Here is a 16,543-nt window from a genome sequence, read left to right on the forward strand (position 1 = left end):
CCGACGGGACGGTGAGGGATCGGAGGGCTGCTCTCCCAAGTGGCCCAGCTGGGCAAAGGCGCATTGAGCCCCGGGCACGGCCGGAGCGAGCAGGCTGCGAGTGTCACCGCAGCCTCGGCGGGGCCCTGGGCCGCTTGAGAAAGTCAGGCGGGTGTGGGGGGCAGGCTGAGACCCCCTTCCCCGTAAGACTGGGCTTTATGTCAAAGCACAGCCGGAGCGCTCGCTCGAAACAGAAAACCTCCCGCCCTCATCCTCTGCTACCGAACCCCCGCCGGGAAGTTTTCGGTGTGTTCCTCAACATCTCCCGGCGGCCTGGGACGGGGGGGCATCGCCTCCAGATGGGGTGGTCGGAGCGAACCCCAGAAAGGCAGCGGGGCCTGCAAAGGACGGAGGAATCCCCCAACTCTCCTGGGGGCGGGCGTACCCCTCCAGCCTTGCTGAGGAGGGCGCCCAGCGGGCCCGGGGCGGTGCGGGGCGCACCCGGGGGCCGCATGCGTCCCCTGCTCCCCTCGGCGCCCGCCGACCCGCGCCAGGGGGGAGCCAGCGGGCGCGTCCCCCCCGCCGGGAGCGGAGCCGGCGGGACTTATCCCGTCCCCCCTCCTGCCGGGAGGCGCCCAATCCCGGCCGGGACCGGGGCTGCCCCGCCGGCCGTCACGTGGGCCGGCCCGCACCGGGGCCGCCGTAAAGAGCCGCCGCCGCCGCCCCCGCCGCCACTTCCCCGCCGGGCGCAGCCAGGGACGCACCCACGGGAGACGAGAGGGAGAATACCGGGAGGGAGGGCAGCCCTGCTCTGCCAGGGGGTCCTGCTGGTTTGTTTTTTAGTCCTCCCTCCCCCGCGAACTTCAACTTCTTTTTTTTTTTTAATTATTATTTTTATTTCCTTGGGATTTCCCTGGATGGTCTGAGCACAACTCCATGCCCCCTCGGCCGTGCCCGGCTCCGCTCCCGGCCCGCTGCCATGTGAGTACCTGTGCGAGAGGAGCGAGGCGGGGGGCGGGATGCTCCTGCGAGGCTTGGCGGGTTGAGCGCTCTGCCCGCACGGAGAGGCCTGCCCGAGGGTTATTGAGCTTTTTTACAAGAAAGCGGCAGTGCTGGTGTCTGGAGGACACCGGGGATGCTCCCGATCTTGGACGGCTGCCCAGGTCCTTTGGGACTGCGATCCCGCCCGGCAAGGGCGCCCGAGGGGCCGCGCCGCGGGCGGCCTCCTCCCGGCCAGCAAGGCCCCGAGCCGCGCTCCAGGCCCTGGGCTCCGAAAAAAAAAAAAGACGGGAAGGGAAATACTTTTTGGGGAAAAAAATAATTTAATTGTTAGAGGCTTTTTCCGGATCCTTGGAGGTGCCCAGGCGGGCGGCGGGGCCGGGGAAGATGCCGGCGGGGTCGCTGCCCGTTCAGAGGAGGTTATTTCTCACCGTGGCTCAGAGGAAAGTTTAAAGGGGAAAAAAATAGTCCAAATTTCGGCCCTTGCTTGAGGCAGGGAAGAGGCGTTTTCGGCTCGGGAAAGGCCATCGGGTTCCCGCTGTCTCAGCCCGCTGCTCTCGGTTCTCCCTCCAGGTTCCTCTGAGTGAGCCCCTCGGCACCGCCGGGCCGCTGCCGGACGGGCCCTGAGCAGTCGCCGCCGCCGAGGACGGAACATGTATCAGGGTCTGGCCCTCGCCCCCAACCATGGCCAGTCGGCTTATTCCCACGACTCCAGCAACTTCCTCCACTCGTCGACCGGCTCGCCCGTCTACGTGCCCACCACCCGGGTGCCCTCCGTCCTGCAGACGCTGCCCTACCTGCAAGGCTGCGAACCGCACCAGAGCCACCTCGGCAACCCCGCGGGCTGGGGGCAGAGCAGCGGCGAGGCCGCTGCGTTCAACGCCGGCAGCCCCCACCCGCCGTCGGGCTTCTCGTACTCGCACAGCCCGCCGGGCAGCAGCCCCCCGGGCCGCGACGGCGCCTACCAGGGGCCCCTGCTGCTGGGCGGCGGGGGCCGGGAGCAGTACGGCAACGCCTTGGTGCGCTCCGTTAACGGGTCCTACTCCAGCCCCTACCCCGCCTACGTGACCCCCGAGATACCGCCTTCCTGGACGGCCGGACACTTTGAGAGCAGCGTGCTGCACAGCCTGCAGACGAGGCAGGCGGCCTTACCCGGCCGCAGGTCCACCTTCGGTAGGTCGCCGCCGTCCCTCATCGACCTGTCGGGGCGCCGAGTCGTTGTCCGGCTCTCGGCGCCAAGTGGGGGGCCATCCCTGTCCCCATCCCCATCTCTATCCCCATCCCTATCCCTCCGGCTTGTCGGTGGCCCGGCCGCGGATTGAGTTCTCCCGCTGGCATCCCCGACAGCAGAGGAGATGATTTTACCCCAGGATGGAGAGATGGTCCGGGAACGGGGTGTGTGCGGCTGACCCTGGGTAGAGATGGGATGTGTGGGGGTGTGTGCGTGTGTGACAAGAAGGGCAAAGACCACGTTTCAAAGCAGAGCAATTCCCCCGGAGGACAGGGGAGCAGAGGCCGTTCAACCCCTTCTCCCCCACTCCACCACCACCCCCGCAGTATCTCCTTCCCACAATATCGACTTTGTGCCTGTGCTTCAATACTTACCCTTGTGTTTAAATTAGCGGGGCAGATTTATAGCTCCCTCCCTTTTAAGTAATTTATTGTGGTAAATTAGTTTATATTTGAACAGACTCTCGGTCTCCTTATTCACCTTCGCCCAAACAGGTCGGCAGCTGCATCCCTTTGCGGCCTTTGGGGAGACACTGAAACGCGCTCAGGCGTTGAACAATAAACCTCACTTCAATTCCTTTGCATCCACACCAAAAGTCCTTTTAAACCAAACGCTAAGCAAATAAAGTTTTGGGCTTGATTTAACAGGACTCCTCGTGCTCAGGGTTTATAACCCCGGGGGCACTTCACCAGCCTCCTCCGGTTGCGGTTTGCAAAGTCCTTTAGAAGCCACTTCAAGATCTCAGTCGCGTTATCATTTTTACTGCGGTGAACCGAATTATCTTATCTTCACCCCAAGAACAAAGTTAGAGCAGGGAAGCAGCCCCCTCCCCACCGGGCTGTCTCACCGGCTCGGCTTTTCCTCCCACGCCGGAGGTGCTTGGCAGCGGTTTCTTTACAGGACTTTCTCTTTGTCTGGGGAAATCCTTTGCGTTGTGCGAGAAGGGATCGTCCTGCCAGAGATGATGCCCCAGAAATCTGTTCTGCTCTTTTAATTCGGTGCTTTAGGATCCGGCAGAGCGGTCGCCATCCTCTCTGCCGTTTATTTTTGCTCTTGAATAGTGTAAACTGCTCTTAAGTAGTCCAAACTATTCTTTTATTTATTTATTTATTTTTAATGTAATTAATTACTGCAATAATTTTTTATACTTTCCTTTTTACATTTCATTTTTATTTTCCATTTCTCCCCCCCTTTAAGTTTTGTTCTTTTCCCTTTTCCTTTCCTTTGGATCATTATTAATACAATAGACGATTTATTTAAAAAAAAAATAAAGGCGGATTTTTCTTCGGAAGAAAATAACAGTTCAGGCAGAGGAAGTTATTTAAAAAAAGAAAAAAAAAAAAAAGAAAGGCAGGAGGAGGAAAGAGAGCAACTCATGATTGAGGGGTCCCCCGGTTTCGCTCCGGCTTCCCGTTTGCCGCGGGGCAGGGACGGACCGCGGACGGTGTTCGGAGCGGCCCCGCGGCTCCTTCCTGGGACTTTTTAAAATTTTTTCTTTTTTTTTTTTTTTTTTTTCGGGGAGACAAAAAGTGAGGAAGAGTCTCACTAGCAGGAGTTGCGGTCGCGGCTGGCCGGTGATGCTCTCCCGGGGAGCCAGCCCGGCATCGCTCCACTGGCAACCCCGAACCTTCCCTGGCCGGGCCGTCCTCGCCGGCCAGCGGCTTCAGGGTTTTCTTGATAGAAATCAGGAAAACGATCCCATTTTTTCCCCTCTCTCTTGATAGAAATCAGGAAAACGGTCTCCTTTTCCCCCCTCTCTCATTTATTTTTGGATCCCGGCATAGCATCTCTTTCTCCCACTGGTAGAATCCCAGCCCCTTCCCATCCCAGGGAGACCCCAGCCGTGTTCTGCTCTTTGGGGTCTTTCAGGGAAGGGATGGGGGAATGTGTTGTCTTTAAGCAAAATATTAAAAGATTAAAGTGTGGAAGGAATAAAGGGGTTTGGTGCACACTTGGTAGGCTGGAGGGAAACTCTCCCCGGACCGGGATTGTCCCCAGTACTGGGGCAAAGAGGATTGTAGACTCTCTCCCGCAGGGTCCCCCTGTGCGGTGGGGTGGCTCCTGACCCTTACGCCGTGTGTTTCTCTTCCAGAGTACCTCGAGGAGTTCCCCGGGGATGGCCGGGAATGCGTGAACTGCGGAGCCATGTCCACACCGCTCTGGAGGAAGGACGGCACCGGGCACTACCTGTGCAACGCCTGCGGGCTCTACCACAAAATGAACGGCATCAACCGGCCGCTCAAGCCGCAGAAGAGGCTGGTAAGAGGGGGAAACTCCCCGGGACCCACCCGGGGGTGGCTAGAGGGCAGGGGCTGGGGGGCTGACTCGGTGCCTGCACTGTTAAGGTCTCTGCTCTTGTGTTAGGATCTGTTTGACTCTCGGTCCTCCCACAGATCAGTTGCCATCAGCACTGGCAGGAGACCTTTCCTGTGGTGCAGAAACGGCTGGGGTCAGTGGGAATGGGATGAAACCAGAGGGATTGCTGCCCCGGCAATGACTGGTGGGCAGGGGAAACAGAACCACAGGGACTGAAGGGGTTCTGGGGCTGCACAGAGGGTCTGCGCCAGAGCCTAGCAGGGACAGTCAGCCCTGCCACTGGCTGGGACTCTGTGGGCTTCCCCTGGCTCCATTCCTGCAGTGGGTGCATTGCTTTTTATTCTATAATTGCTGTCATTATTATTTCCTAGTTCTTCCTGCAGACACATGCAGCCTAGGCAGGGTAGTTGCACAGGAGGCAGGGCTGGTCCTGAGCTGGCCCAGCAGGTTTGTGGCTGCTTGCAATGGGAGCAGGATGGGGCCCAGTTCCCCGCCCGCCTAAGGGGAAAACTGGGGGTTTGGCAGTTCCCAGTTTCCCTGAAGGTTAAACACTAATTACCCCCCCAGTGTAATATTGGGCTTCTTCCATCTGGGATCCCATGGAGAGAGAGGAAAGGCGCCTCCTCTTTTTTTCTGTGCAGTCACTTTGGGATGTTTAAATTTGGTGGTAACAGTTTTGGTTTTAGAGCCTGTCATCAGAAGCTGTCATTAAAAACAGGATGTTTGTTGGAGCTGTGCTGGGGAACAGCTGGGAGCTTCTTGAGCTTTCACTCAGGGTGTATTCCTGCAGTTATTTTTTTTGTATTGCAAAACAAATTATTAGCAATAACCCAATAGAGACAAGTTTCTGTGCAAGAAAACCTTTAAGAAAAAGAAAGTTGAGACCGAGCAAGATGTTTCATTCTGATTCTGATTCCAGAAATGCAGATCTGGATTTGCAAAATGAAATGGGTGGTAGCTCCAGAGAAAATCCCCCTTTTCTGTTCATCGCATCAAAATCAAGGCATTTCTGTGAAATATTTAGCATTATACGACAGGATTTGCCTGTCTCTCCAAAACCCTCCCGTCTCCTCTAACGCGATGACATTAAATCTGCTGTGCCGCAAATCTCAGGGTTGCGCTGCTCATTTCTTCAGAGCGAACACAATCCGTGCATAGAAGGAGGCGCAAACCAGTTTAAATTCAACTCCACATTTTGGGAATGGCATCCAAAAGCGCCAGTGGATGAACTTCCAGAGTTCTTTTGAACAGCTTTTCCCTGAGGAAATCGGCGAGGTCTCTCCGCTCCTCAGTGTTTTATTGTGGCGCATGGGAAAGGAGGCGGCCGTGCGTCGCCTGCACCCTGCCCGAGCCTCATCCACGGCATCCATGAGTGCTCTTCGGCATAAATTTTTTCGGCAAACATTCCAACAAAATTTTCTGGTGGAAAACGTTTGTTCACAAAATTAAGACCACTTTCCCGGGAAGCAAATTAGTTGGGAATTACCAAAGTACTTCCAACCTTTTTTATCATTATTTAGCAATCAATACAATGAAGTTAAAGCTCAAATTAAAGGGTTGATTCTTGTCCAGGGGAAGCGCTTTCCTATGGCTGATATACTTGAGGGGATTTGTTTTATGGGTTAGAAAAGGGCCTGCAATTTTGACTTTCCATCCTGAATTTTCAATGAAACATTTCAAAATCTTGGGTTTCCCCAAGGGTTTGAAATGTTGTGTTGCAGAAAATTGTGTCTCAGTGGATCTACTGATGATGGACAAGAGGGTGCCAGGTGACCTCTGCAAACCCACCACAGAGGGAGCAACTTGCACCCCTGTGGCTTGGGATATTTATTCTCCCAAACAATTTCCATAGCAGGGGATGGATGTCTTCCCTGCTTCACCCATACAGGCTGGGTGGGAGCAGAGCAGTGAACACAGAGACATGCCACGAACTATGAAATTGGCTTTCACAGTGCAGCGAAATAAGGGCACGGGAAGGAAAAATGGTTGCTTTTGTCCTTTACGTTATGACCTTTGTTCTGTACGTAGACGCCGCGTTGGGAGTTATTTTGACTTGTGTTTCACAAAGCAAAGTCCCCCATAAAGCCCTGGAGAACACGACGTGGCCCAGATATCGCTGCGGGAATGACGTCCCGCGACTCGGCAGAGCTCAACCTTGCTCGTGCGTGGGAGAGGGAGACCAGTCATAGCGTAGTTTCCACTTCATTTTTTGTTTCTTTTTTTGAGATAAGGGTGACATCCTCTATGCAGCAGGGACAGCCATCCTGCTACAGCCCGTGTCTGGATTCAAAGCACTGTGACTTTCGGCAGAAAGGGTTTGTCTTAAAGGAGGATGGAGGCAGCACTTTGTTTTAGGCAGCACCTTTTGTAGCCGAAGTTTCTTGGTGTGTTTCACAAGATACCTTAGATCCAGTCTGAAAAGCCAGATCACTTTTGCCATCAGGAGCAGCTGGTGGAGGTGGATGGCTGCATCCCACACTTGCAATTCCCCCTTATTTCAAGGAGATCTGCCCTGCACGGTACAGCAAAGGGGGGCAGTTGCAGCAGCTGTCCTGTGCTCAGCAGCTCCCACACAATCCTGAGCTAAAGGACTAACCTGGAGCTGAATTTTTCTGGCTTGGCTCAAGGATTATTTTTTTTTACTTTGGCTCAGGAGGTTTCAGCCTGTCCTTTTTTACAGTTTGCAATACACAATGGGTTTGGTGACACTTTTGCATAAGGTGGGGGTGGGACTGCTCACAGGCCTGGGACAATCTAACAGGACCCCAGAACCACTCAGTGCTTATGGTGTGTGCCTTGGATTTCTCCTGCCCTTCAGTTCCTGCTGCTCCCTCATCCTCCAAAGTGCAGGTTTGCCCAGAGCCTTAGTAAAAAAGACAAATCTCAGAGGATGCTGCTGCCTTTGGCTCTGAGCCGCAGATCTGCCCACTTTCAGGAGCTGAGCTGAGATATCTCAGCACACTTTGCTACAACATTTTTCCTGTAAACAACAGATCCCCTCAATCGTGCTGGAAAGGGGGACAGAGAAGCATTGATTAAATCTGAGACTTCAGTGCCTTCTTTTTTCCTGTGAAACCCTGCAATTTCTTTTCTACCTTTGAAAAGGAGATGAAACAAAGTCTCTGATGGCTTGGTCTCCCTTGGAAAGACCTGCCCTGTTGGCTCTGAATTTTTTGGGCTCTCAAAGCAGCGCTTACACGTGGTTGATTTGATAGGCACCAACTCACCATTCCTTGAGCTTATCAGCAGCACTTGGCTGTCAAGCCCGGTCCATGAAGAGTTTTTGTTTGAGTGTATGCTGCATTTGTATAAATAAACACTGAGCACAATGTTGAAGTCAACAACTTCCTAGACAAGGTCAGAATGGTACAAAGGCTGCGGGGTGGAGCCAGGCAGAAATGCATTTTCTTTCAAGAGAATTGCTGGGAAACCAGCAATAATGTATTGTACCCTCGTCCTTCAGTGAGCAACAGTAGCCTTGACTGTCTCTTTCTTGCTAATCTGGCAGGTTGTTGTGCAGGGGCAGGTTCTCATGGGGTTTCTCAGATTAAAATTGTAATATTTGGTGGTAGAGGATGTTTTTTTCTCTCGCTGGCTGCGTGAGGAGAAGCCAGCCTGCAGAGTGTTGCACAGGAGATGCAGAAGGCACATGTCGCTGCCCCAGCAGGAAGCCCATGAGCAGTGCTGGCAGGGTGGGCCAAGCTCTGGCAGGGCTGGTATTGCCCTTGGGTCACCAGAGCCACAGGTCTCATTGCCACCTCACCTGCAAGCTGCAGACAAAATTTTGTGTGAAACAGGGACAGCGTGTCCCTGCCTCCCAGGGACCAGCAGTGGCCCAGAAACTTTGGGGCTTTCCAAAAGGCTTTGAATTGGCCTCCTCCCATCCAGAAGTGATGACAGATTGCACCAGGAACAGTTGTTCCAGGCTGAGTGCCTCCAAATTCCCCTCTGTGCCCATAGCAGGAGTTGGACCTCAGAACCCTTACACCCATCAAGTGTTCACCTTCCTCTGCTCCCATCAATTGCAGGATGAACGGCACAGCCCCAGCAGCTGAAAGGCTGTAGCTGCTCCTGGATCTTGCTGTGACACCATGTCCCACATTAGAGACAAGGTCTGCTATCTCATCCCCTGTGCCAGGCTTGTCAGCTCACACCCCCATGTATTATTATTATTGCCTGGTTTATTTCTTGAAAGCTGAATCATTTCCAAAGCAATACCACTATTTGCAAATAGTTGCTGAGACCTCTTTGCTGAGCAACAAGTGAATCAAACCTTGGCCATGTCACTTGTGCCTCTTGAAACTCAAAGCTGATCTTTATGTGACTGCTAACCTTGTAAAAACATTTCATTTTTATTCCTACTCTTCCCACCTCATTTGTTATATTGCTCAGTCAGGATATCAGGCAATAATGGAAAAATAAACAAACAGGGAGTTCTTTATTGCCTGCATCACCTATCATCTGCCTTTGAGTGGATTCAAAGTGATTTTTCTCAAGGCTGGAGAACATTACACACCTGAATGTGGAGAGCCTGAGATATTACTTATGCCACAGGTACCTTATACCTAGTGAGATCTTTTACTAGAATAGGTTTAATACTTAGTGTTCAGACACTTCCAAATGAAATGTCTACTGAGCAGACAAGTCTGTATAAAGAGAGAGGTGAATTTTCCAGTGGCTTGGAGGAAAGTTGTCAGAAATGAGTTTGCTGCTTCTGCCAGAACATTTTCCTTCTCCATTTGGAATTATTAATATTTCAGAGCCAGCAATCACTGCACTCATAAAATATGTCATTAATTAATGTCTGCAGGGTGTTTCTGCAGCCTTTAAGAGAGCAGATAATCTGTGAGACGTGAAGAATAACCTCCCTGGTGTCACCATGGACCAGTTCAGTTCGGTTCTGCTCAGTTCAGCCAATTGATTCCAGTTGTCTTAAACCAGAGATTAATTGGGATGTTGCTAACTTTAGCAGTAGTTCTGAGTGCAGAAAAACAGAGGAATTCATGTAAAGCATGAGGAGTTTTCTTCATGCTTTTAAAAGCCCAGCTGATATTTTCCACCTCTTTCTCCATCTGAGTAGATCTCCCGGAGGGAAGTTCTCTCTGCTCTGAGTCCTGATCACTTCCAGAAGATTTGTTGGAAGTTTGTGAAATGAGTTGCAAGGATACTTGCCATGTTTATAGATCTCAATAACAAAAAAACCACTTGCAAATTAGAGTGATCTCATTTGAATGTAATTTCTTTGATCTGAATTTGGTTATCACGTGTGTTTCACATTTTCCAGGAAAATGGTGTAGTTGGAGATTTTATTTTTGTGGGAAAGGAAACTTCCCAATTCATCATTCTTATGTGTGCACTCATGTGTTTGTTTGCTTGTTTTTAAGTCTTCATCGAGACGTGCTGGCCTATGTTGCACTAACTGCCACACAACCAACACCACCCTCTGGAGAAGGAACGCCGAAGGGGAGCCCGTCTGCAACGCCTGCGGGTTGTACATGAAGCTCCATGGGGTGAGGAACATGTCCACACTGGGAGGGACCCTTTGGGTATTGGGATCACTGCCCAGCAGCTCTGGGAGATCAGGTGTGGAGGGACCAGCCCCTAGACTGGACCCAGAAGAGCTGAAACCCAGTCCTGTCTCCTTGAACAGTTAAAAGCTCAGTCTACTGGGGTTTCCCAGGCAGGATAAGGCTAAGGGGGTACTGAAACACTCAGAGTGCCCAAAGAAACAGTGGATGTCCCATCCCTGGAAGTGCTCAAGGCCAGGTTGGATGGGGCTTGTAACAGCCTGGTCTAGTGGACGGTGTCCTTGCCCATGGCAGAGGGGTTGGAACTAACTGGTCAACCCAAGCCGTCCTAGGGTTCTGTGACAAAGAAAGCTTACCAGGCTCCAGTAGCTGGAGACTGAAGGTCCCCAAACCCAAACTTTTATATATACTAATTGAAAATGTGTGAAGGATGCTGAGGAGCCCACATGGAAGCTGGCTGATGACATTTATCCACAGAGGATGGGAACTGTTGATAACATGCCCATCAGCCAAAGAGAACACTCCATCCCTCCATACAGGCTTCTTCAAACTTCTGCCATAAAGGTTGAAGTCTCTTTGCCCCATGACTGTTCCATCTGAGCCATGTAGGCTCTCAGTGTGTCAGTGTAATTTAATAAGGCCCTGTCATAAAGGTCACTAATAAATCAGGAAAAGAAAAATAAGAAATAAAGGAAAAAACAAAATCTGTGGGAAAACCTTAGCTGTTAGCCTTCTACATCTTCCAGCCAAGGCCTGTTGCAGAGAAAAATAGCACTCAGTGAAGGACAAGGACTTTAGGTGCTTTGCATGAGCTACAGCACGTAAATAGGAGAGCAACACATGTGTGGAAAGGAGCTGAGCAAAATACAATATTAATGATTCCAAACTTTATGAATGTCAAGGTACCACGACCTCTGGCCATGAAAAAGGAAAGCATCCAGACGAGGAAAAGGAAGCCTAAAAACATTACCAAAGGCAAAGCCTCAACAGGTACAGTGCTGTTATCATCCATCCTGAGGGCTTGGAGCACAGTTCACCTCAACATGTCTTCTGCAAGAAATAGATAATTAGAAAATAATATTGTGATTTTTTTCCACTGATGATTGTTTTAGATCTAGGGTCTGTATTTATTCTCATGTGAAAGGAAGATGCTGGGTGGGAATCCCAGTCCTGTCATATTCCTGTGGGGTTCCTATGTGGATACCCAGATCCAGCCCAGCAGTGCCCACGTTCAAGCAGATTTGGGCTAAATTGAGTAATGGGAAAATATATAGGTGGGAATGGCATATTAAAGATTGAGAGGAATGTATCATGATGCATTCAACATTAGCCCATCCATCCTGTACCAGCACTGCCAGACTGTGAAAGGGTTCCCTCCTCCTCCATCAGCATCTTGGCAGCCAAATACAAAGACTTACACTGACAGAGATTTGGTAGAGAAAGAACAGTAGGATCACTCCATGAGATGTGATTATTGTCATTAAAATACAAATTTTTTTAAGAGCAGATTTGCACCTACATTGCTTCACCACCCTCTACCAATTATCTTCCAGGATCTACAACTTCGGCCACTAACTCCCCTTCTTCCATTACCAACTCAGACAGCACGGTCACTTTAAAATCAGAGCCCAGCACAACCTCGCAGTATCCCGGACAAACCATCGTGTCAGTGTCCCAGGTGAGGCATAGGGACCTGCAGCCATCCCCTGCTGGGCTGGATGATCACACACCTCCACAGCCACTGACCTGGGAGGCCCTGATGAGGTTAAGAAATTAGATCATTGCTGCCTCAGATTGAGGAAAGCAGGGAGCATGAGCCAAGACATCACGGACCAGGAAGGGCTCCAGCCTGTTGGCTCCTCATCAGCTCTTTCGTCTTGCAGTGGGGAACTGGGAGGTCTGAGCCCTGCTGTGGGAGGCGATCGGTGGTGAAAAGGCTTCAGTGAAGAGCTGAGTTTAATTTCTATCTTCTGCCATGAAATCCTGGTAGTCACAACCCTGTTGAGTTGGTGAGATCAGCCCAGGGTGGAATCCTCTGTAGTTCCCAAGAAAAGGCTCCCTGGGCAAACACTGTCTGCACTTTATAGCCCCGAGGTGCTCAGCGACCACAGACCTGTCAGAGGCCTTAGGGTGCTTGTGCCCTGAGCTTTCCTTTGGGGTTGGCTGCTATTTCATATTGATGGAGGAAAAAACAGGTCTAAATCAAGCCACACATCAAAATTTTGTGACCCAACACTGTCTTTATGTTGAGTCTAAGCTCTTGCTGAGCTAGACACATGTGCATGGAGGGGAAGCTCAGCCCCAGCACCCAAGTGTCTGGCACAGCACCAGTTACACCGTATGGGATAGGGGGTTTTTTTGTTTGAAACCAAGAAATCTGGTTTGTTCTGAGCTCTGAAAAAATATACCCACACCTAGGGATCTCCAAACTGGACATATTTAATCAATAAATAAATGCAGGTGGGCCCTGGGATGCCTCCTCCCTGCCTGGGCATTGTGCTTGCTTGGAATGGAACACCCTTCCTGCCCAGCTCCAGGCTGTTCCGAAGGACAGCTGTAGGCATCAGGGATAACCCACTCTATTCCGTCCTAATCCTACCACTGTGCTATGACACAGGGCTGAGTGACCTGTTGGCTAATAACTATTGGCTTTCTAATGCCTTTCTGCTTCCCTCCCTGGGGCAGGCACAGAGCCAGTCGGACGAGGCACTGGCCGGCGGCCACGGCGAGTTCAAATTCGAGCCCGAGGACTACACCTTCTCCCCCACCACCATGGCCCCGCAGCCTGGGCTGAGTGTGCCACTTCGACAGGACTCCTGGTGTGCCCTGGCACTTGCCTAGAAACCCTCAACCTCCAGCAAAAAGCCTCGGGACCAATGTTTTCGGCTGGCCCCGCAAACGGCCGATGGACAGGAGGATGGGCTGCCCCAGCGCCTCAGGACTGCAGGGTGTCCCACAGCCACAGGACAGGTTTCTCTTGGAGGATGTATGTGGAAAAGCTGGATGGGGCTGGGATGGCTCTGCTGTGGCACCAGCTCCCCAGAAAGCTCATCCTTCCCTGGAGCAACCCAGGGCTGCCTCCCCAAGGCCAGAACCTGGGGGCCACCTCCACTTTCCCGGGGAAAGCCTTCCTCCTTTGAGATGAAAACAGCAAATAAATGCATCCCAGAATCTATGTTTATTCGCAGTGATTTCTCCCTCCTATGTCTCCTCTGTGTGCAATTTATTCCACTTTCCAATAAAGACTGTAATAACATGGCACCAAATAACTTAATTTTATTAAAATGTAAACTATGTGGCCTGCCTTATGTTTTATTGGCCACAACAGGAAGAAAAGAGAAAAAAAAAAAAGCAACGGTTGTTTTAAACATTTATTGTTTTATATTAAAAACGATCATCTCTATAGAGTGTTAGCTTCTGAAGCGTTTCGCGTATCAACACTGAGCTGATGAGTCATACATGAAATAAACACACTGCTCTTCCCTTTCCAGCTCCAAACAAAGAGGTTTTCATTGTTATTTTAGGCAAATGACATGACAAAAATGGTCAAAACCTCCCAATAATAAAAGAATACAGAAATGCTGTTTTCTCTTTTGTATTTCCTCACAGGTTTTGATATTGCCAGCTCTGAGCATTAGAAAATCAGAAGTTAGTCCTCCTAAACTTAAGAGAAAGGTTTGAGAGATTGAAAAATAAAGGATATGTTGGAGTTATATTTGTTTGCATCCAGTTTTGGGGATGTTTTGAGTGGAGGATTTCCAGCTTTCAGCCATGCAGAGCAGATTGCTTTTTAATTATTTTAATGAAAACCAAGTAGAAAACAATTTCTTAGAGCTGAGCTGTAGAAAAAGATCTTCAGTGATGCAAAAACATCATATTTTCAAAAGCTGGCAACAGCATGTTTCTACAGCTTGTTGCAGGTGGGAGATGGAGAGATATGCTCTGCTGGGGCATGCAGGGGGGTCCTGGAAGTCCTGAGGAACCTGGGGGTGAAGAGAAGACCACAGTGAGGAGGGGAGATGGGTGGGAAATGAAGGGGGAGCAAGGTCATGAAGTTACTTATGGCCTACTTCATTTGTTATTTCTAAATAAAATCCCCAGCCTGGCTGGACAGCTATTTATGGCCAGGAAACTGTCAAGTAATAGTTCCTTTATATAGAAGTTGACCTGTCCACAGCTTCCTGGAGCAACTCTTCCTCTTGTCAGAAGAGATGGATCGCTTGATTTTTATTATAAACAACAGGCTAAAGATGATCAGGGAGAGTGAATCTGACATCAAGTCACAACTCAGCTGAGATGGAGGATGATGCTTTCCACCATGCAACCCTTGCTGGAGGAAAGGAGATGCTCCAGGCACTGGGGAGCACTGGTCCCCTCCAGTGCTGCCATAGCTCAGCGTCTGTTGGCTCAACATCACCCCATGCAGGCGTGGGGGGGGGGTTCAAGCCACCCTTTTATTAAAGCCCATGGATGAAAAACTGCCTCTGGAGGAGTATTTATTGTGTTTTCAGAGCCTCATTAGCAGCTTCTATGATGCAAAGCTCCAGTGCTGGGGCAAAGGCTGTCACAGAGTGGCATCCCTCCAGCGCCAGGCTCAGCGCTGGCACACCACGTTTGCATAGCCAGGCTCTACCCATGGATCCACATCTCCACCGTTTGTTTTTCCACTCTCCAGCCTGCCAACATCCGCAGCACAGCCAGGCACAGCCATGCAGCAGATAAGCCAGCAGCACGGGGCTGGCGGGTGATGCCGTCCCCAAATCCAGCCCAAACTCTGCCTCTGGGAGTCAGGAAAAGGGGTGATGTGGCCCAGGCTCAGGCGACCCACAGGCGCCCGAGGTGATGTGCCAGGACACAGGCGGGCAAGAGGGAGCCGGAGCCCTGGGTGTAGCATGAGTAATGCTCCCGGGCAGCTCCCCAAACCCCAAACTTCACAGGCAAAAAAAAGGCAGCGCAACACAAGTCGTGGCAAGATGATTTCTATGGATAGTGGCAGGGGGTCCCCGCTTTTTCATCTGCATGACCCCGAGGAGGAGAGTCATTTTAAAGGCAAACAAGGAGACCTAAACAATGCCAAGATGTTGACACCAGTGGCTCCAGAGGTTTTATTTATGGCCTGTTGGTAACCGTCGACCGGGTGTCGGGATGCTCCGGGGGCTGGTGACAGACGAAACAAGGCAGAGGGACAAGAAGTGAAACAACCGGGACATGTAATTTTTCCTTCCTGCTCGCTCCCTGCACTCACTGGGTGACATCATCCACAAGGCTGGTTTTTCATTTCTTGTGAGTGTCTCCCAATCTTTCATTCCCATTTCCAAGGCAGAAGCCATCCCTGCAGACTTCTGTGTCTTGGTCTCCTAATGGCAGAGGCAGCATGTCTGCACAGTCCTGTGGGAAAGGGGGAATTCCTTTCCTCCTGGTTCTTGCACCCACAGAGGAGCCAGCACCCCTGTGCAGCTCCCAGCCTTGCAGAGCCACGTCCAGGGGAATCCATGCAATATTTAGTCATTCCCTCCCCAGCTGACACTTTGAAGACCTTCACTAGGGGATCCACCTCCCTTTGTATCTCTCATTACATGACAAAGAGGAGCATCTGCCCCATAAGTGTGAACAAAAGCCAAGGGAAAGTTTGGGTCTTCCCAGCTCATGCTACATCCTCAATCCTGCTCCTGCAGCCTCCTGGCCCCTGGTGTCCCAGCCCAGCTCAGCCCCCACACTCTTAGGAGTTTGAATGGCTGGGGTGGCAGCAATGCAGGATATCAGACACAAAACTGAGGTCTGGGAGAACCAGACCCCCCAGCTGACTAGGTTATGGGTTTTTGTCCCACCCCTCCTGGCTCCAGGAATTGGTTTGAGCCTGCCCAGGCTGTGCTAACAGCTCCACCACCCTCTGTCAGCAGACTCACCCCTCCCTGCCCCATCCCCAAACAAGGCTGATTTGCAGATATACTTCAGAGATCAACTTTTACTTCTCTTTCCCAAACCTTGGTGCTCTCTCCCCTTCCCAGGCATGGGGTGTATTTGCTTTCCTACAGGTCTGGTGGCTGTGGACAACTATTATGTTTACTGTTGTTGTACAGCTGCCTCGAAGCTATCAATTGCCTTTGTTCAAAGGTTACCTGCCCAGATGATTTTACAACACAACTACAATGATCTGTTCCATTTTGCACTTTATACTGATGCCACAGTGATTTCTACCAAGTCATCGAGTGAGTAATGAAGCACTTGAGCCTATAAACACATGTTGTCCTTTTTTATGATCATATTAATAGCACAATAAAATCATTGCTCACACAAGCAGTTGCTTTAAAAAAAAATGTTTCCTTTTGATTTCTTCATGAAAAATGGAAACTTTCGGTTTCTTGTCTGCTGGACCCCCAAGCCTCAGACTCTCTAATGGGGTGTCACTCCTATGCTGGAGCACAGAGAGACACCATTTTTACTGTGTTGCACACAGAAATCTCCAGCACAACTCATGTGGCAGCTCAGC

General features: G+C 51.0%; 1 protein-coding gene across 1 annotated transcript; it reads left to right on the plus strand.

Annotated features, from left to right (window-relative positions):
- Positions 1 to 823: 823 nt before the first annotated feature.
- Positions 824 to 13,035, plus strand: GATA5 (GATA binding protein 5). The gene is made up of 7 exons (XM_064674056.1): positions 824 to 960; positions 1,552 to 2,151; positions 4,302 to 4,468; positions 9,910 to 10,035; positions 10,956 to 11,043; positions 11,607 to 11,731; positions 12,739 to 13,035. Exons 2-7 carry the CDS (start codon positions 1,632 to 1,634, stop codon positions 12,892 to 12,894), a joined length of 1,182 nt encoding a protein of 393 aa, XP_064530126.1. The 5' UTR covers positions 824 to 960; positions 1,552 to 1,631; the 3' UTR covers positions 12,895 to 13,035.
- The last annotated feature ends 3,508 nt before the right edge of the window (positions 13,036 to 16,543 follow it).

This window comes from Pseudopipra pipra, chromosome 17 (assembly GCF_036250125.1).
Source record: "Pseudopipra pipra isolate bDixPip1 chromosome 17, bDixPip1.hap1, whole genome shotgun sequence".
NCBI lineage: Eukaryota > Metazoa > Chordata > Aves > Passeriformes > Pipridae > Pseudopipra > Pseudopipra pipra.

What these genes read in the sequence shown, in the direction of transcription:
- GATA5 (XM_064674056.1), top strand. Translation starts at nt 1,632, where the DNA reads ATGTATCAGGGTCTGGCCCTCGCCCCCAACCATGGCCAGTCGGCTTAT. An exon ending in TCAAGCCGCAGAAGAGGCTG is followed by an intron (nt 4,469 to 9,909) that starts GTAAGAGGGGGA and finishes CTTGTTTTTAAG; the next exon opens with TCTTCATCGAGACGTGCTGG. An exon ending in TGTACATGAAGCTCCATGGG is followed by an intron (nt 10,036 to 10,955) that starts GTGAGGAACATG and finishes ATGAATGTCAAG; the next exon opens with GTACCACGACCTCTGGCCAT.